The sequence below is a fragment of the Engystomops pustulosus genome, chromosome 2 (assembly GCF_040894005.1).
Source record: "Engystomops pustulosus chromosome 2, aEngPut4.maternal, whole genome shotgun sequence".
NCBI lineage: Eukaryota > Metazoa > Chordata > Amphibia > Anura > Leptodactylidae > Engystomops > Engystomops pustulosus.
In genome coordinates this window covers 43,290,188-43,310,903 of record NC_092412.1, presented here as the reverse complement: position 1 = coordinate 43,310,903, position 20,716 = coordinate 43,290,188, and the positions used below count along the sequence as shown (strand labels likewise).

At 39.9% G+C, this 20,716-nt stretch overlaps 1 protein-coding gene across 6 annotated transcripts in view; it reads right to left on the bottom strand.

Annotated features, from left to right (window-relative positions):
- Positions 1-20,716, bottom strand: part of FRY (FRY microtubule binding protein) — a 244,568-nt gene that overhangs the window by 95,015 nt on the left and 128,837 nt on the right. For all 6 annotated transcript variants that reach the window (XM_072134385.1, XM_072134380.1, XM_072134381.1 and 3 more), the window contains 7 exons: positions 9,652-9,791; positions 6,150-6,240; positions 4,209-4,288; positions 4,042-4,122; positions 2,460-2,628; positions 1,185-1,277; positions 1,006-1,104 (listed from right to left, as the gene is read on the bottom strand). In XM_072134385.1, coding sequence (XP_071990486.1) covers positions 1,006-1,104; positions 1,185-1,277; positions 2,460-2,628; positions 4,042-4,122; positions 4,209-4,288; positions 6,150-6,240; positions 9,652-9,791 — 753 coding nt within the window. The remainder of the gene's footprint in view (positions 1-1,005; positions 1,105-1,184; positions 1,278-2,459; positions 2,629-4,041; positions 4,123-4,208; positions 4,289-6,149; positions 6,241-9,651; positions 9,792-20,716) is intronic.

Sequence of the window (20,716 nt, the reverse complement as noted above, 5' to 3'; positions counted from 1 at the left end):
TTCTCCCTCAAAAGGAAGAAGCCATGGAAGAGAAGTTCCTATTTGCGGCAGTATGAGCCTTTTTTCCCACTGCATATTGTTTTTGAGTGGTATTCATGAGAATTCACTATCTTTTTGATCCAATCTATAGACAAACTTCCTCCTTGAATGAGGAGATTCTAGAAGACAGGCCCATGTATAAAGGATCCGGAGGACATCCAAGTAAAGGAGCCCCAGCAAAAGAAAAAGAATACTTATTTTTTTTTAAATAAAACTTAATAATGCAAGAAATTGAAACCTTACTCCTACTTCATGTAGACAAAGGCAGGGGGGAAGAGGGGGGTGATACGGCCACACAATTTGAGGCCTCCAAAGAGGTCTTTGGTACTGTATGCTCACCGCACCGTGACCAAGCCGTCAAAATACAGGATTTGTGTCTTATATTTTACTGTTTTACAGCAGTGGCCTCTTAGACTGTAAGCTCTTGTGAGCAGGGACCTCACTCCTTTTGTTCCAAATGAATGTTTTGTGCTCTGTCATGTTTAATTACATTTGTATATGTCCCCTATGATTTGTAAAGCGCTATGGAATATGATGGCTCTATATAAATAAAGATTATTATTATTATAGTGGCCACTTGTCTTTCTACGACAATGAGGAGCGCTGTGTTCTCCTGTGGATTACAGCCTTGGTGAGCACAAGTTCGTGTGGAAGGAGCCTAACTTTTACTCAAATTATACAAGCAAACAACCTTATATAAGGTTTGGGCCGATGAAGTATTGTGCATTATAGCGGTTGTGATATTTTGACAATGCTTATGACAGACCCTAAAACAGGGCATATAGTAGCCAGAGATGAGCGTTACCAAAGAAGAATCTTACAAATTGTACAGATCTGGATCATAGGGTTGAAAACCAATGTAATACCCAGGCCACCATAGTCTGCCATAGTCCTATGGATTAAAGGCATAACCACTCTCTTCTTCGGTAAACTCCTAAATTATACTCTTGTGGGGTGAATACTCACCAGTGAATGCTTCTTCCTGGAGGATAGCTCAAGGGTTGTGTCATAAAGGCTCTCCACAAAATTTCTGAGACAAGGAACATTCACTTCATTTTTCACAGCCTGAAAAACAATTGTACAAAATCAACTTGAACACTGAGCAGACAACAGGACAATAAATCATGTAGTTCCCCCAGACTTACAGCAGCCACAGGTACCAGGATTTCCACAAACAGGCCTGCCAGTGCATGCTTAATGTCCTTGTCTTTTACTTCCAGGAAATAATGGGCACATTCCTACAGGTGAGAGAACATACACATAAATGAAGACTTCAAAACACGTACAGAAAATTAAGAGTCTATAGACAAGCACCGCAGGATCTATTGGTCAATCACATAACCCAACCATACTCCTATACATAGTTATATGTAACTTATTCCAATATCTGCTTTTATAAATGTCTCCCCATACAAACTCTGGATTCGGCAGTTTCTCTATAAACCCAACAACATTTAGCTGTTGCAATCATTCCTTTTTCTATGAAGAGGTTTGGCGCTGGACATAGAAAACAGGGGCAACAGCATACATGACCCCAACCCTTCTGCACCCAGGAAGCTCAATGGCCTATAAATAAAACATATTGGGAAATAGAAAAAAAATGATGTCCTAGTTAATTAAATGGCTTAAACAATGTTTTCATTTAAGTGGGAAAAATTAGAAACTAGTTATTTATTTTCTAATTATTTTCTTTGTATAAACTATGAAAATTAGATTTCCTTAAAAAACTGTTGTGGGATTAAAGGGGTTGAACCAGCTTCTAGATCACAAGAACAGGACCCAACTTTCCAGAGAATGATGATCCCAATTTCAGTGTTGGGTGGAGCGGATTCCCATTCTCGTGGTCGGGAGGTTCCCAGCAGTCACCCTCTCCGATCAGCTATTATTCTCTATTCTGTAGATAGGGGGTTACTTAAATAGTTGGGAGAGCTTCTTTAATTGAAATTGCTATGCCTGGAGTAAGTAAGAAGTTGTTCGCCAAATATAAAATGGTAAATGGTGTCCATTTGATGAAGGTCTTTGCTGCCTTCTGGATTAAGACTAAAGGATTATAGGTTGGATTTCATGGACCTGTGTCTAATATTTCACATTATCTACCATACAACTTCTATTTTCCCTATCTGAACAAATGTTACTGGTGGGGAGAGGCTGGAGTCTAGGATGTGTCTTTTCTTGGCCAATGAAAAAGAAGACTCCAATAATTGAAAACGTAAATTCTTTCATTTCACTACAGGATGTAGAGTACAATGAATGTAGTGAGTTTTTATGGTCTTAATGATCAAAAAGTGTGAATATACAAGGTTTTTTTTCCCCAACAGATTCAACATTAAGATCCTGTGCAGATCGATTTCAATGGCTCGGGTAAATAATGGCTCCATGTCATCCTGCTATACTAAGTGACACCACATAATAAATGATACCTGCATGAACTGTAAAGAGGCTTCAAAGTCTTCCACTGGATACATCTTAATGCGGAAGAATTTCATTCCCATTATAAGACTGATGATGCTTTGAACCACATACGGGTTCTGCTCTTTTTGCCTCAGCTCTTTTAACTCGGCCATAAATTTCTTCTTCACGGAAGGAAACCTGACAAATGGAAGACGACAGCTAATAAATTGTACAAAATGATTCTATTCACAATGGTCTTGGCATCCTCTATATACTCTACCCCAATGATTTACACAGTGTGACCAGACCCCACTCACACCATCAGCCATAACAAAGGCTCAGCTGGCCAACTATATCCTATGTAGTGCAAGTCTTAAATTACTGTAAGTCATACCACAGCTGTTCTTTAATGTATATGGGGTAAGTACAGTAAATAATCGCTTGGTGTAAAAGTGTATAAAATCAGCCATGATAAACCAGGGACACTTACTCAACTCAAAATATGCTAATCAGCCAGAAGGGCTCTGATGGGCATTCATGGAAATCTACCGTCAGAAACCTACTTATTTAGTAGATGCTGTTGGTAAATTTCCCCAAATCTAACTTATCCCTAATCGTCTAAAACATACCGTAATCGATATATGTCCTAGTCAAAACGGTTTTCCATGGCTGATTTTGTCAACCTTCGTGTGCAGTAGGCTTCCGAATAAAACTTCTAGAGAGTTGCCCAATAACAATCATAAGTTAACAAAATAGATCATTCCACTTTGACACAGAAGTGGAATCAATGATTAAATTTCTTGGTGCCCAAGCTATAAGGGCTAGTGGTGCCACCTTCATTTGTAAAAGAAAATGAAGTCTGTGAAACCACCATTGCCATGGTCAATCATTTTATTTAAGAAAGACAGTATAGTTCTCACTCTTATAGGTTATAGTCGGTCCCATCTTAAGCCCCATCAATTCTAACTACATTTTTCTTATAGATATGGATCAAGTTTTGTACAGAATTACACATGACCAACTTTTTTCTTTAAAGAGGTACCGCATTTATCACCTGTCTACTAGATATAAGGAGGAGTTCAATAATACAATGGCTTAGTGGTTAGCATTACAGCCTTGCAGTGCTGGGGTCGTGGGTTCAAGTCACAGCGTCAACATCTGTAAAAAGTTTGTATGTTCTCTCCGAGTTTGCATGGGTGTCCTCTTGGTCCTCCATTTTCCTCCCACACTCCAAAACATACTAGTAGGTTAATTAGATTGTGAGCCTCATTGGGGACAAGGACCAATTTGGCAAGCGCTGTGTAATCTGTGTGTGCTATATAAGGGAATTATTATTAATAATTGAGACCCCTGATGAGCACTACAATGCTCTTCTGTCTTCCATCAATGCCACATAAAATAAATTAAGTGAGAGTGTACACTCTACTATTTACCCATACACTTCTCCTATGAAAGATTTTGAGGGTCCACATAACCAATTTGGGATTTATCACCCATTACATGAATAGGTAGTACAGTTCTGATTGGGAAATTCCTTTTATATATACATTACCGGCTTTCTAATCATACAGTAAACAATTTAATTCTGAGTAACAGCAATATGACGCTTACTTTGACTGCGCTAATACACCAATTACTTCAGCATACAGATCTGCCACAATATGCATATTACCAGTGTTTGGACCTAGATACCTAAGGATAAAAGAAAAGAAAGATGAAAACTGCAGCGAGTAAGGGAAGAAGCCATCCGTTTCAATTACCAGTATGAATTGCATTACCCTTCCTTGTATTTAAAGTGCTTGAAAGCCAAGGTTATGACTTCATGAACCAAGCTGTCAATTACTGGATGCAATGGAATCTGGAAGACAAGGAGAATTGTGAAATGCAATCATTAGAAAGGTGAATTGGTCCACAGGAGATACAAAATTACTTGACTCTGGGATGAATGTATTTATATCCAGAAATGTCGAAAGCAGCAAAATATTCCACATGGTTTCAATGATACACGCTAAGCATAGGGCAATGTGGGTTGAGACTACTGCAGAATGTACACTGTGGCCGCCCCGCTTTAGGAACACTTGCTGCAAATTCCCCAAATGGGATCATTTTTTCAACACTTTCACCTGAACTGTACATTTCCCTAGTGGAATCCAAACAGTTCATTGCAAAATCCACAGTAAGATCTGTAGCAATAATTGCTAATTCGATTTTTATTATCATTTGTTTTTCTAAATCCGATTCGCTTTGTTACACCTATAGATTCCCACTATTCCAATGAAAATTTTCATCATGTGTCCACAACCATGTGTCCCAAGTTTACTAGGGAACCAAAAAAAATTAGTATTGGAGGGTGGAAAAAATCTTCAGCAAACTTGTGACATAACGATCTACATATAGGATATAGAATGACTGATGTTACAAGACAACATTGGTGGATGACCTAAACCCCAGATCAAGTTGAAAAGTGTCCACCAATACAACAATTTTCTGGGGCATACGGGAATTTGTGGGTACGTGGATTCACTAAAGCCCAGTTGACCTTTAGTTTGAGGGTTTCTGTTACACTCTCCATTTTAGAAGAGCCTATGAGAAATATAAAACAGAAGATGAACAGAAGATCTTGTTACTTCTTTTCCTATTGACAAAAAGTATGTAACGGTAGCTTCCGTAATGATTCCGTTATTTAGTTTTGCTATAAATAATGTAAAAGCCATTGAAGCCGACCTGTTGAAAACAGATGTGAACTTAGCCTCAATTATTAGGGCCTGTTTCTTAAATCTATATTAAGCAGAAATATTTATCTGCACTTAAAGGAAATCAACCACATAAAAAACCTCCGCTCCTCTTCATCTTCATCTTGGTTTTGTTCGTCGCTAATCTTGACACGGGCTACTAATTCTGCACACCCCCTACACCCTCTCCCATGCTGGGAAAGTGAGGAAACGTTGCATGAGAGATGCAGTGACGTGCATAATTAGCAGCCTGAAACGCCGGACATCTTGTCCCCGCTCTCCGTGCTGCTAATTATAAGATTATGGACAACGTGGTGCCTCAAATGGGTTGTCCGTTTTGGACAAGCAAATCAATTGACAATATTGTCTCAGTTGCAATTAGCTATTATGTCTGGGAATACTTGTCAATAAAGCGGGTGGCATTAGATGGGTCAAGGGTGACCCCACCTATGTTGATGGGCTCTGATCAACAGATATTGGAGAGATAGGGATTGCCCTGGAATTTCAGCTGCCAAAGCTTCTAATTGCATTGGCTTTCTCACCTCTCCCCTTGTAGGACACAAGATCTATGAAAAAAAAACAATGAATAATATGAGGGGACCCTATCACTTGTTCCATAATACAAACTAAAATACTTGATTTCCAGTTAAAAGGTTTCCTATAAACCAGTCCCTAGTATCAATCAGACCAAGATACTCAGTGGATGCCAATATAAGTCCATTCAGTGTATGGACAGTGCAGGATATGATTGGATAATGAACAACCTACATACTGCATGTTTCCGTTAACAACACAGTATATAATCCTTGGATATTACTACAGACCGCTAAATTCATCTTCAAGAACATCTGCTGATGACTTAATGCAAAGAATATTAAATTTAGTGGCATTATATACATTACCTACTTCCTGAAAACATAGATAGAAATTAGCCCTGGAAAAATAATGAAAACTATAAATGTGCAATCAATGGTAGTGTCATCTTACCTGCTTCAGGACCTCTATAAGGACTAATGAGAAAATAAAATCAATTGCCAGATCCCTCCTCTCCATCAAGTAATCTTTCTGTTGCTCATCACTGAAGACAAAGACAAAAACCCTTGTAACCAATTATCCACAGCCATTACAGTGCACACACTTCCTACACATGATCAGGAACTTGATATCCTTAGTAGACCTTCTAAGGCCATTCCATATGACCAAGATTGACATATTAAGCTCTCTTCTGTGTTGGACGGATCTAGACTTAACTGAACTGAAAAGGAGTCAGTTAAGCCATCATCAACATTGGGGTGGGGGATCAAATCCATCCAATGTACCGACTGAGCTTTACATATTCAACTTGGCCATATAAAATGATGATATGTTATTGACTAATTTAAGGTGATCTAGAACCTTCTTTTTTCTAGATCTCTTTCCTCCATATTAGCTTCTCGGGGTGGCATATTACACATAGGTTCAATATTAGGGATGAGTGAATCAATTTGTTGGTTTGTAGTTTTTGTTCTAAATCAAAACAGAATGTTTTCTCCTTTGTGTCATTTAAATTGGCAGTAAGCTACTGTTGTCTTTCATCCCAGAGTTTAGAGAAAGGGGATGAGTTAGAGATAGTAAAAAAAAATCTGCATATTAGAGGACTTGATGGTGTTTAAAGGGAACCTGTCACCAGGGACTTCATTTTCACTAAAGACAGGTTGCAGAAGCCCATGACACCTGCAGTGCAAATATGTATTTCTGCTTTCTCTAAGCACTTGCATTACAATATAATGTCGTGTTATAACTTACCTTGCACCCTGACATAATCATATGTGCAGCCCCAGGGGTTGGGTTTTGGTTTGGATGCATTTAAAAAAACAACATGTGACTTGTCTGTGCTGCAGATTGCTCAGCTCTTGGCCCCCACCTTTGTGCTCCTGTACAGCTCATCCCTCCTGCTCCTTCGCAGAGGTCACAGCCTGGTGAGTTGACATCAGTGGGAGAGGGAGGAGCACAAAGGTGGGGGCCAAGAGGTGAGCAATCTGCAACACAGACAAGTCACATGTTTTTTTTTAAAATACATTCAAACCAAAGCCCAACCCCTCGGACTACCCAGAGGATTCTGTCAGGGTGCAAGGTAAGTTATAACACACAATTATATTGTAATAAAAATGCTTAGAGAAAGCAGAAATGCAGATTTGCACTGCAGGTGTAATGAGCTTCTGAAACTTGTCTTTAGTGAAAATGAGGTCCCGGGAGACAAGTTCCCTTTAAAATCTGGAGCAGAATTGGTTCGCCTTAACCGAATTGTCGGAAACATCCGTAAAAGCTTCAGCAAAACACATATTGGATTATTTGCATTATATAGTAAAACTTTATTTTCCTACGACAACTTCCTTTTATAAAGGAGAACCTACTTGTTTTAAGGGCAATTACCCAGGGTTCTTTTGGTTTTGCTCCTTATGGCTATAAATTAGGAATTATCCAAAATAAATGGCAGCTCCAGATTGATCTACCATACAGTAACTTCTAATGTATTAAAAAATATATAATCTAATTACAGAACAAAATCCCCATGTAGAAGTAAATATTGTGCTCTCTACATAGGAAACAGAGATTTACCCTTCAGGCCGGTAACAGTTCCAAAGAAAGTCAATCTTGGCAGCTTATTTCTCCACCGGTAGATTAACGGGAAGAATGTAATGCCATTTAGGAGAATCAGACCACTTTCATTGAGACTGGAAACCTTTCACTACTTTAATATACAAACAAGAGACGCTCCAGCTGTGACTAAAAGGGAGTAAGTTCTTCTCTGGAAACGTTCAGCTGCCACAAGTGACAGGTACAACACTTGAAGACTATAGATGGACGGATATACAGCGCTCCTCTCTAGACCAGTGTAAACAATGGAGTCACTGGCAAAATCACATCATACTTGACTTGTTCAACAAAGTCGGAGGTCAGAATTGCAGCTGTAAGACACTGTAACAATGGCAAGATTGATGAGAAGTCAAGTCCACAAGGATTACAAGCTGCTTTGAACCAAAACAGAACAAGGAATTTCCTGTCATTAGTTTATCACTGCCCTTTAGACTATAAATTGTTCTCTATATACATTATATGACATGACATTGCCTAGATCTTCCATGATGGTCTATGGAATAATAATCTAATCTAAGCTTTATCTTTTTAATATGCAAATTTCCGGCAGAGACTAATGGGGCATGGAGTAGCAAAGGCTTCTCCACGCACCAGTAGCCTCTACTGTCCCACCTGCTTGAGAGTCCTCAAGCTGTATTCATGGCACTGGCTTCTTCGAGCTCTTTGCATGCACAGTAGCCCCATCAGTATCGGTGGCTGCCAAGATACACGTGTGTGCTCTATCACTGGCAGGAGCTACGTAAGCACAGATGTATCAGGAGCGCGCCAAGGATGCACCACGAGATGGGACAGCAGAGGCTTCTGGGGCATGAAGTAGCCATTGCTCCTACAGCTTTAAGAGGCTTCTAAACGCCCCAGTAGCTTCTGCTGAAAACCGCATTTTAGGAACATAAAATTTAGATCAGGTTAGGCACTAATAAAGGATTAGAGAAAGAAAGTTTAGGGGTTAGGACGTTAAGAGGAACCTACCATCGGATCTACCTTAAAGGACATCTACCACCAGGATAAAGGATTGTAAACCAAGCACACTTACATGCTGGTGTAGGCCCCCTCTGTCAGGATCCGCTCTTCTTTTAGCTTCTTAAGCCTTTTTTTTTTTTACGAAAAAAAGGTTTAAAAAATATGCAAATGAGTCTAAGGGGCTCCAGGCTCCATTAGAAGTCAATGGAGCCTAGAGCATCTCAGGCTTATTTGCATAATTTTAAAAATCTTTTCTTCATAAAAACAAGGGCTCACGAAGTTAAAATAAGAGCAGATGTTAACAGAGGGGACACACTCCAGCATGTAAGAGCGTTTTGTTTACAATCGTTCATTGATTTACAATCCTTCATCTACCTTTATTAGGGAGATTCCTAATCGTAAATTTTGTTGAATCCACATTTTAAAGGATAAGGGATACTTTGCGGGTAGATTATATGGGACTGTTGTACGGGTCACTCCATTTGGATGGGGGTCTCCATTATTGTAGTCAGTGGGTCTTTAGGTACTGTTAACACATGAACGCAGAAACCTAACAGTGACTTTCCAATTGCCCGAGGTGCCCAATCCTTCTTCTGCCATCATCATCTGTCAATAATACTTTTGTGCTCATGGAAAGTTGGCTGTCCCTGCTGAAAGGATGGGTTTAGCCAAACTTAAGATACTGTAAATGGCTCCCTGGGACTCCAAAGCATTAAATGATCCTTACAGTTCAACTAACCACAAATATCAATCCTGAGAACAACCTGATAGTCAGATATAAAAATGTAATACAAAACCTCTACTACAGACGCACATGGGACCTCGTGTATACATACAGACAATTACTCTCTTTATATTCTTAGTTAACATCTGTTATTACTGGCAATGTTACCCTTTGGATTTGGTGTTTGTCCTTGGCCTGTATTCATGCGACTCGTCCTCAATGCCGTTCTGACGTTTGTACCAGTCGAACAAGGTGCGCAGTATGGAGGGTAAGCAATAGTCGGACAATGAGCTCATTGAGCTTATTACCTGGCAAGAGAATAAAATGGGATTAGCACAAATTAAGCAAAAGCCGTAAGATAGAACCTGTAGAGGTTGGAAGTCTATCGGATGCCCCTCAGTGTGAATAATCAGAAAATCTACTAACTGATCATTACTATTGTATTAGTAAATTTCTCACTGAACCAGCATCTCCTACCTATTATATATACATAGACCCAGACATTGCCGATCCATTATTACTATGTACTTTATCATAAAGAAGAATGTATTTTTTTTTATAGTACTTGTACGGAAAAGATATCATATGGTCCCACTAAGGACCTAGCCTTGTCTTTGCTATACTCTGGAGACCAACCTCCTGCCTAAAGTGCCTGTACTAGTAACTGATGGCTTTGGAAGACATGGGGAGTCTAATTATTTATTTATACAGCACCATTACATAGATATGGCGCTTACATTACATAAAGATGAGAACAAATGCAATTACAAAATACAAAAATACAAAGACATGAAAAAAGTGGAGGAGGGCCCTGCCCATGAGGGCTCACAATCTATATGAGAGGCAGGGGCGTAACTACAGTGGTAACAGCCAAAGCAGCTGCTATGGGGTCCACAGTGTCAGGGGGCCCAGTCATCTGACCTGACACTAAAGAATGGAGGATGTGTACCATTATATACATATTATGCTGCACATTGTGCAGCATTAAATGTATATAACCTATATGTAAGGTATATATGCCATATATGTGTGTTTGTATCTGATATGTATATGCTGTATGTGTACATGGTGTATGCTATGTATATGCGTTATGTGTTTATATATGCTGTACATTTGTATATGGCACAGTATGAGTGGATATGTGTATATGTTCTATATATATGTGTGCAAGCGTATAAATGTGTGTGTATGAGTGAAATACTGTATGTTTATGTATATATGGTAAGTATATAAATGTGTGTGTATATGTGAGTGTAATATATACATTTTTAAGCACAAAGGGGGAACCCACTCAGAAGTCTGCTATGGGGCCATACCTCACCTAGTTATACCCCCTGATGGGATGGAAGTTATTGTGTGTTGTAGGAAATCCTAAACAGGTGGGTTTTCAGGTTACCTTTGAACACTTGAAAAATTGGAGGACAATCTTACACATTTTGGTAGAGAGTTCCAGAGTATGGGGAAAGCAAAGGAGAAGTCCTGGAGTGAGAAGACGGATGAAAATAGAGTGAAGAAAAAAGTCTTGCTAAGATCAGGAATTACGTGTGGGACGGTATTAGCTGATTAGTTCAGAGATATATGGAGGGGACAGGTTGAGGGCGGCTTTGTAAGTCATGGTTAGTATTTTAAACCGGATTTGTTGTTCAATGGGGAACCAGTGGAGAGACTGGCAGAGAGGAGAGGCAGAGGAGAAGCGAGGAGACAGTTGCATTAGCCAGGAAGTAGAGTTAAAGGACACCTGTTATCAGGTCTGTGTCACTACTACCTGTTGGAGCAGCTCACAAGGATCCCATCCCAGCCTTTATCTAGTCAATTCATACATTAATCATTATAAAATCATCTTTTCTGTATTATGTAAATGAGACTGGACACATGGTCAGAGGCAGTGATGTCACCCCTGTTACCCCTCCCCTCTCCTCCCCCTGCTCATGTCTGTGTGTAATGTATAGTAAAGCATGGCTAGTGTGTGTGCTGCATCTGCTGACATGCTGCATCCTCCTAATACACATGTGTGAGACACAGACATCAGCTACACAAGTACCTGACATGTTCAGCTATAACATGGCTGCATCCTGGAGCTGTTGTATCTCTCCTATACACACAGGCTACAGGGGGCGCCAGCACTAGGAAGCACATGGAGGAGCTATTACACCATTATATCTCACATCATTATACAGGCTGTCAGTCATGTGTATAGGAGTATCTCATACACACTGGCTGCCGGGGGGCGCCAGTATAGGAGTATCTCATACACACAGGCTGCCGGGGGGCGCCAGTACCAGGAAGCACATGGAGGAGCCATTACACCATTATACAGGCTGTCAGTCATGTGTATAGGAGGATCTCATACACACAGGCTGCAGGGGGCGCCAACACCAGGAGGCACAGGGAGGAGACATTACACCATTTTACAGGCTGTCGGTCAGTCATGTGTATAGGAGTATCTCATACACACATGCTGCAGGTTCTCCACTGTTATATATAGTATATACTATATATATGACCGGTTCTCCACTGTTATACACAGTATATACAGTACATATGGCTGGTTCTCCACTGTTCTATATAGTATATACTGTGTATATAGCTGGTTCTCTACTGTTATATATAGTGTATACTGTATGTATGGCCGTTTCTCCACTGTTATAAATGGTATATTCTGTATATATGGCTTATTCTCTACGGTTATACATAGTATAGACTGTATATATAGCTGGTTCCCCACTGTTATACATAGTATATACTGTATATATGGCTGGTTCTACACTGTTATATATTATATACTGTATATATGGTTTGTTCTCTATTGTTATACATAGTATATACTGTATATATGACTGGTTCTACACTGTTATACATAGTATATACTGTATATATGGCTGGTTCTACACTGTTATATATTATATACTGTATATATGGTTTGTTCTCTATTGTTATACATAGTATATACTGTATATATGGCTGGTTCTACACTGTTATATATAGTATATATTGTATATATGGCTTGTTCTCTATTGTTACACATAGTAAATACTGTATATATGGCTGGTTGTACACTGTTATATATAGTATATATTGTATATATGGCTTGTTCTCTATTGTTACACATAGTAAATACTGTATATATGGCTGGTTGTACACTGTTATATATAGTATATATTGTATATATGGCTTGTTCTCTATTGTTACACATAGTAAATACTGTATATATGGCTGGTTGTACACTGTTATATATAGTATATATTGTATATATGGCTTGTTCTCTATTGTTACACATAGTAAATACTGTATATATGGCTGGTTCTACACTGTTATATATAGTATATATTGTATATATGGTTTGTTCTCTATTGTTATACATAGTATATACTGTATATATGGCTAGTTCTACACTGTTATACATAGTATATACTATGTATATAACTGGTCCTCTACTGTTATACATAGTACATACTTTATATATACACATACAAAAAGCAACAACAGTATTAAATGCCTTGTGAAATGCAGCAGAAAAACAAACTTCTGCCTGTCAAGGTGTAACCCACATCCCACAGCCAGGAACAGAAATTATTATTTTTTTAATAGTGACTTCACTCCCAAAAACAGATGATTCACAGTGAGTGAGAGGAGGCGCCTGGTCCCTTATACAAGCCATGGTACAAGCACATATACAAGTAATAATTCTATATGCTCATATGCATCTCCTTCTCTTTCAAGTCCTTGCAGGAAGGAAGGGTGGGATTTCAATGGAAACCTGACTCTTATGGAACAGGAAGGGAGGGACGTCTAGCCAGCAAGCTGGTTGCTCAACCCATTCATTTATTGGAAGTAAACCCAATAAGGAGATGAATCTGGGCTCTGTGCTGGTGCTGGAAGGGAGGGTACTCCTGGATAAATATGTCCTTGTTGCACTAAATGACCATATTCTTCCATCATAAATGAACTGCTCATGAATATCAGGTCCAGGCAGAAAAATTTTTTTTTTTAAAAGCTTCTTGTTCGTTTACCATCAAATGCTCTTTATAAAGAAGTGTCTTTAATATTTAGCATTTTGTATGAGTAGACCAGGAAGACAAATTGGGTTTAACCGATCAGTGTCTGAATTATTTTACATATGTTATATAAGTGGTCACAGGTCAGGATATATGTTTCAAACATGGTTAACCCCTTCTTACTTCACACCTGGTGTGAATAATTGCCATTTTTATATGTCAAGTTTAGCTTTGTAGCAGTTGACAGAACCCCTGATGCTGCCCCCCATCTTGCTGCAGGTGGCGCTGCCTGAGGCAAGAGGCTCAACTCGCTTAATGGCTGGTGTTGGAAACCCTTTTTGATCATCTTCTTTGATCTAGCTAGAAAAAAGGTGGGAAGGATTGGTTCGGTAACAGAACAAAAGAAAATACAAAGCTATATTAGAGAAAAGGGGTTCAATGTTTGAGTTAAAGCCAACCAGGAGATGCAGGGGCATGCTATAAATTTATGTTAGAGTCAAGTATCATGAACTGCAATACCGTAATCAGTCCATTGATTTGATGAGGAGTGAAGAGCACATGGAGATAAAGCATACACGGACCTCCATTTGTTGGTGCACTGGTAATAGCTAATAGTAAGGCATAGGCTCGGCTGCTTTCTTCCAGGAACAAATCCACACCTGATCATGGTTGTGTGTGGTATTCCACCAAATATCCATTCAAACTATGTCTAGGTGTGGCAACCCTTGGATAATCCCTTAAAATTTAAAGCCAGAACTATTCAGAAGGTTACAGACAGAGCTCCCAGGGTTTACTATGGAAAGGAACTTGTGTTGCATGTGGTTTGAGATTTGTAAATGGATTATATAATATTTGCATGTAGCTGTGTAGTGTTGGAGGGTGCCAAGAATGGATTTATACTGGTTGACTTTAGGTCTCCACTGCTTGGGCACACCTTCATCCAACAAATATTCTTCCTGACACCCCCCCCCCCAAGCATTATTGTGCATATGTTGTTATTAGGTAGAAGGGAGTAGGTTGGTGGTGACACTAATAGCCCCCATACATATAACACAACTGACCAGTCCTTCTTAGGCCCCATTTCACACTGCCTTTGTGGGGACATATTTGCAACCGGTATTACGTTCCCATAGACGCCTATGTTGCCCTGCGAATGTGAAACACGCGTTCCAATGTCCCATACATGGGAAAAAGTTAGAGCATGCGCTATCTCCCCCCGTGTTTACAACCAGGGGCTATGCATTGATATGGAGAAGGGTGGGGTGAGCAGCGATCACTCCTCCTCCTCTCTATTAAACGGCTATATCTCCGCCCGGCAGGCCTTAGATATAGCCAGCAGTGCTCTAATATGTATTGTGGATAGAATTAATGGAGCTCATTTACTAAGGGTCAGAACGCCGCACTTTCGTTGTTTCCCGAATATTTCTCTTTTGCCCTGAATTGTTTTTTGGCGCACGCGATCGGATTGTGGCGCATCGGTGCCGGCTTGCATGCGACAGAAATCGGGGGGCGTGGCCGCCGGACAACCCAACAGATTCAGACAAACCGCGGAATTTAAAAAAGGAAATGTGTCGCAAGATCAGCACTCACATGCACCGGGAAGAAGCAGGTGAACTCCGGCGGACCTCGGCGCAGAAGCGACACATGCAGGAACTCAGGCGCACGATCTTAGTGAATCGTGCCGGACCCGAATTCTCGTCGGACAACGCACCGCGGGATCGCGACTGGACCAGGTAAGTAAATCTGCCCCAATAGGTCTTAAACTTCATCCGTCCTGGAGTGTCTTTAAAAAACTTTTCTCATCTGTTATACAAGGGTTATCATAAGACTATAATAAAAAATTACTGAACCATTGCTTAAAGAAAAACGCCAAAAAAAAATGTCTTTTGTGTTCCCCAAAGAAACTCATTTAAAATCCAATGTAAAAAGAGCATAGATAAAAAGAAAGTGTGTCTGTGAAGAACAGTGCAGTATAAAGATAACCAGTTCTTCCCTTTCTGACCTCATTAAGTCCCGTGCACATTGACATTCGCAACTTTGCTTAAAATAGGCTGCCGAACGTCTCCATCACTGCCTTTCCTTAAGTAGAAGTCGTACAAGCATCTGGCTAAGCCTCAGCCTCTCTGCACCAGTTACTATATCTTTTCGTGTTGGCGCTCTTATCATCTGCCCGTCATGTCCCAGATGTAAGAGTGGCGTCAGCAGTGATGAAACGTGGACTGCACCCCTAGACACATTTTCCTTTCCCTGTATTATAAGTGGCTTGTACGTCCACCCAGAGACTGCCTTTCTATAAAGCGGCTTATAGTTATAAGGACATGATGTAATAAAATCCAGGGTGGATCACATGGAACTAAATCAGAGAGCTAAAAATACCCAATGGAGAAGGGAATAAGCTAAATATCCAAGCTCAGGGAGCAGAGGGCAAAGGTGGGAAGCAATTTATGTGAATTACTATAAAACCATTTCCTTTTCCCATACTCGTTTAGAAAATGATCTTTCCACCCATGTGACTAACTGTAGGAGATTATACTTTTACATAGTTTATTGTTAACAATTTATAGATGATAGAATTACAATTATATATATATATATATGTTGAATTTGTATCTAAGTCGGAACTGTATATTTTAGAATTGTAACCCCAGACAAATTTTATTTGGTCTCTGTGACAATAGGATTTTAAAAATGTTGGACTTTTATAAGAACCAGGATTAACTGGCATTAACCTTTGATAACTGTTACAGCTGTTTATTGTAGCTTAAGCTTAAAGAAGTACAGTAAATTTTCAACATCCAGAGGTCTGCTTGTAACTTAGGGTGGTCTGTAATTAGGGTGTTCTTAAGTAGTTGACTGCTTGTGTATATATCAGAATCAGCCAGAAGAATATATCAGTGACTGGAAGAATGACATATTGATTCCTTTGTGCTATTAGAAGCTGTGTGCTGACAATGTGCTTAGATTATTAGGGTACAGGTTTATCTACATTTTCATTTAGCTTCTGAACATTCTACTAGTATCTGACACACAGAAAAAGAGATATGAAAGATGATGAGATCTATGGGATGGATTTAACACACATGACACAATTCAGCTCAGGTACATCTCAGCTATAACACACACAGTGCCTCCTGTGGATAAAGATCTTATCTCTAGCCTGTAGAGTAAACTCTGCACACTGTTGCTTTCAGGCATGAAGTTCCTGTGTCTGAGCTGGTCTTGTAATGGAGTGGGAGGGACTGGAGGCAGAAAACACTTCAGTGTGCAGATAGAAGAAGCTATTCATGAGAACAATCTTGCCTGCCCAGCCAAAGTCAGAAGATTTACGGTTGAAATTGTAAACACCAAGACTGATAGAGACAGGTTGGAATTAGATCTGTGAAATGCTGGTTAATAACAGTGAATTAGAGAATGTGTTATTTTGTTATTCTGAGTATATTTAAGAATCTTGTTTTCATGGGAATATCCTTTAAAAAGCAAATACATGTTTCAAATAAGTCATTGCTTAAAGAATACAGGGATGCAAATAAGAAAAACATTGGGAAAGATTTATAAAAAGTGTCTTGAGGTTAGAAAGTGCAGATTTAGACTAGACAGTCTTATAGATGTTTGGTGCTGGATGATAAATCTGGTGCAGTATAAGACTAGTACACCTTTTGTTTTTTGTCCTAAAAGCATTATATTGGGCGCAGGGGCTGGCAGGCTATATACTAAAGGGGGCTGGCAGGCTATAAGCTAAAGGGGACTGGTGGGCTATATACTACAGCGGGCTGGCAGGCTATATACTACAGGGGGCTGTGATCAATGCATTTCCCACCCTCGGATTATACTCGAGTCAATAGGTTTTTCCAGTTTTTTTGTGTTAAAATCTCGGCTTATACTCGGGTCGGCTTATACTCAAGTATATACGGTAAATTAAAAATAGTTAAGATTGGCAAAATACAGCTGGTAATGCCAATATACAGTATAACGAAGATACATACATTTTCTGATTTAATAAATGAACACGAAAAGAAACAAAAAAGCCCTTTCAATCATCGCTCCACTAAAACCAGTATCAATGCAGAAGGTGCACTCTATGCATCAGGTCTAATATAGGATAGAGAATTTAGGATGGGTATTTCCTTTTCCTCTTTGTAATGCTACTAAATCCTGGACATGCTGAGGCTGTCATATTCAGATTCGCCCCCAGCGTCACCGTACATGACTGTTCAAAACTGAATGAATGAGTGATTTAGTAACAGTGGGAAATGTGTGGGAGGAATCTATTTTTGTCCGCTATGTGCTCCAGTAGTTTTTTAGTCCCAGAAAATTAGGTGCTAGAAAATTCTGTAGATTTTATGATTCTTATTACTTTACAGTTACGGTTAATAATAGTAAGTGATCCAGGCGGAAACTGAAAATAGGTAACCATGATTGACCTCATCTGATTTACTGTGCTCAGAAATCCACCGGTTTATGTGGAAGGCGGACAGTTATATATCAGCATTGCCATTGGTAAGTACGGTATGTGATGATATAATGTCTACCCAAAAATGTTGCATTCCTCTGCTATGTTAAACAGTCACATGACGTTACGAGACTAGGACCAGGCGTTAAGAATTCAGCACCCGGCATCCTAGCTCCCAAAATTGGCTCTCGACACATCAGCCACCTATGGTGGGTCTTTTCTCTCTCCGTATCCTAACCATTCTAGTGCGGAGCAATGGGGCTTACCCATTATCTGAACATACGAAGATACATTACAGAAGACATGTATACCTTGTCTATTCTACTTCTTACTGCACATATACAAAACATCCACATTTTGCAGCCATTTAAACTTCTTCTTGTTTTTTTTTACTTAGTTCAATCAAAGTACTTATGTCCAAAATGTATAAAACTTCCAGTTTTCAATGCAAAATTTGTAACATTGTTATAACCTATCCTGTGCATGGCCGTAAATGAATTTATCCTGTGCATATCCAAAACCCCACCTATTCTGCTGTCTACTTTTGTAGTACACAGGCCTTTGGACCACCCAAAGTACTAGGGCCCAAGTCAACATCTGCACCACCTATCCAAGGTTTATAAAGCTCCTGGGCCTCAATGCAAAATCTGTTCCATGGTTTTACCCTACCTATCCAGTGCATGGCCGTAACCCCCTCTATCCTGTGCACCGGTACTAGGACCCACATCAACCTCTGCACCACCTATGCCCCTGCATATTAACTAAATGCTCGGAAAGTGGCCTATCCAGCCCCTACAGTCTACACCCACCCCCATAGGGGTTTTCCAGCACTATGATATTGATGACTTATCTATAGGATGGGTCATCAATATGGGATTAGTAGGGTCTGACACCTTTATACATCAGCTTTTCCCAGAAACTGCAGCATTTGTATCTTCAATCCTTACCGGGTACAGCATCATATATATAACGGTGGATAAACTACCGTATTTTTCAGACTATAAGGCGCACAGAAAATCCTTTGATTTTCTCAGAAATCATAGGTGCGCCTTATAGTCCAGTGCGCCCTATATATGAAACGTACTTAAAGGCAACTGTTGTCTGTAACTGTGCACAGGTCTGCCACCTGCTGGTCATTCATCCTTATAATCCGGTGCGCCTTATATATGAACCTAGACGTTTTAGCAGGCATTTACTGATGGTGCTCCTTATAATCCGGTGCGCCTTATAGTGCGAAAAATACGTTAGGTATAGCAGCTTGGACCCATGCACTTGAATACTAGTGGGCTGGAAACAGCTCATCAGTGGGAGAGATAGATTGTCGGACCACCACCGAGCTTCAATCAATGAACTATCCCTAAGGCATCAGTATTGGCCCTTTAATGGAACATGATTCTGGGGTGAAGTTTGGGACAAAGTTCCAAGTAAGCATGTTATGTTAGATATTCATGTTATATAAGATTTATGTGATCATTTATGTGGTTAATTGATAAGACACTTATCAGAGCTTCTACACCTGTCAGCATGATAGGCTGACTGTTCACAGGTTTTATCGCAAAAGTACGCCAGGTCAGGCCAGGCACAGCCACCCGACAGATTTGTATCATACATCAGCGCACAAGCGTCAGGGTATGATAAATTACCCCATCCATATATATATATAAATAACCTGTAATAACACACAGGGAGGTTTCTGAATTTCAGCTGCAGCTCTTGTACTAACAATTCTGTGCTAACAGACCAAAAACCTTTACTTTAATAAAAACAGAGGCATTATTATAGTTGGCTCAGATACCTTCTTATTTCATAGTTGCCGTATCTGAAAAAGTGGCTGGACCCGGGGAAGTGCTCCGTTTAAGAACAGCAATGAAGGAGAACAAATAACTCCTTTCATGAAAGCTGAGGTAAAACTACAACAAAGTGCCAAAAATGACACAGGTTCTGGGTGTACATCCAGTAAGTAATGTAGATACTTCAGTATATATGAGTTACTGTGTCCTGCTAAAATTTGCTCAATAATACTGTATTGGGCTTCCACCAGGACCAGGTAGTTAAGTTAAAGTCCATATTCACATTGTACAGAGCTTTTGAAACAAAACAAGAACCATAACAAAGTAGATTATTATAATCCTGGTCCGGTCTCATCAGATGTATGGTCCGCAGAAGAAGCCGAGGTTAGAACAGTACATGCACCAATGCCATTGGACCTGTTTACTCGCACAGTGTACAAACCTCTCTGATAAGACTTAAATGGCATTTTCCACCAGGATGAAGGATTGTAAACCAAGCACACTGACATCCTGGTGTGTGCCCCCTCTGGCAGGATCTGCTCTTCTTTTAGCTTCCTATGGACTGTTTTTTTTTAAAATAAAAATAGGCTTTAAATTTTAAGCCAGAGTGGGGCTTCAGGCTTCATAGGTGTTAAAGGACATCTACCACCTGGATGAAGGACTGTATGCAAATAGCCTGAGGGGCTCCCGGTGTTAATGGAGCCTGGAGCCCCTCAGGCTCATTTGCATACAATCTTTTATCCTGGTGGTAGATGTTCTTTAATGGAGCTTTTTTAAACTTAAAAACAAGGGGTTAAGAAGCTTAAAGAAGAGCAGATCCTGCCAGAGGATGTATGTATGTCTACCGGCACACGTGGGGTCAACTCACAGCTGCTGTGCATTAGGTGCACACAACTTGATTGGAGGTAGGTGGTCACCCCGGGATACTTAAGGCAGGGCCCCTCAACATGCAGGCACTTACCCCTGAAGAAGTCGCAGGACTGAGACGGAACGCGTGG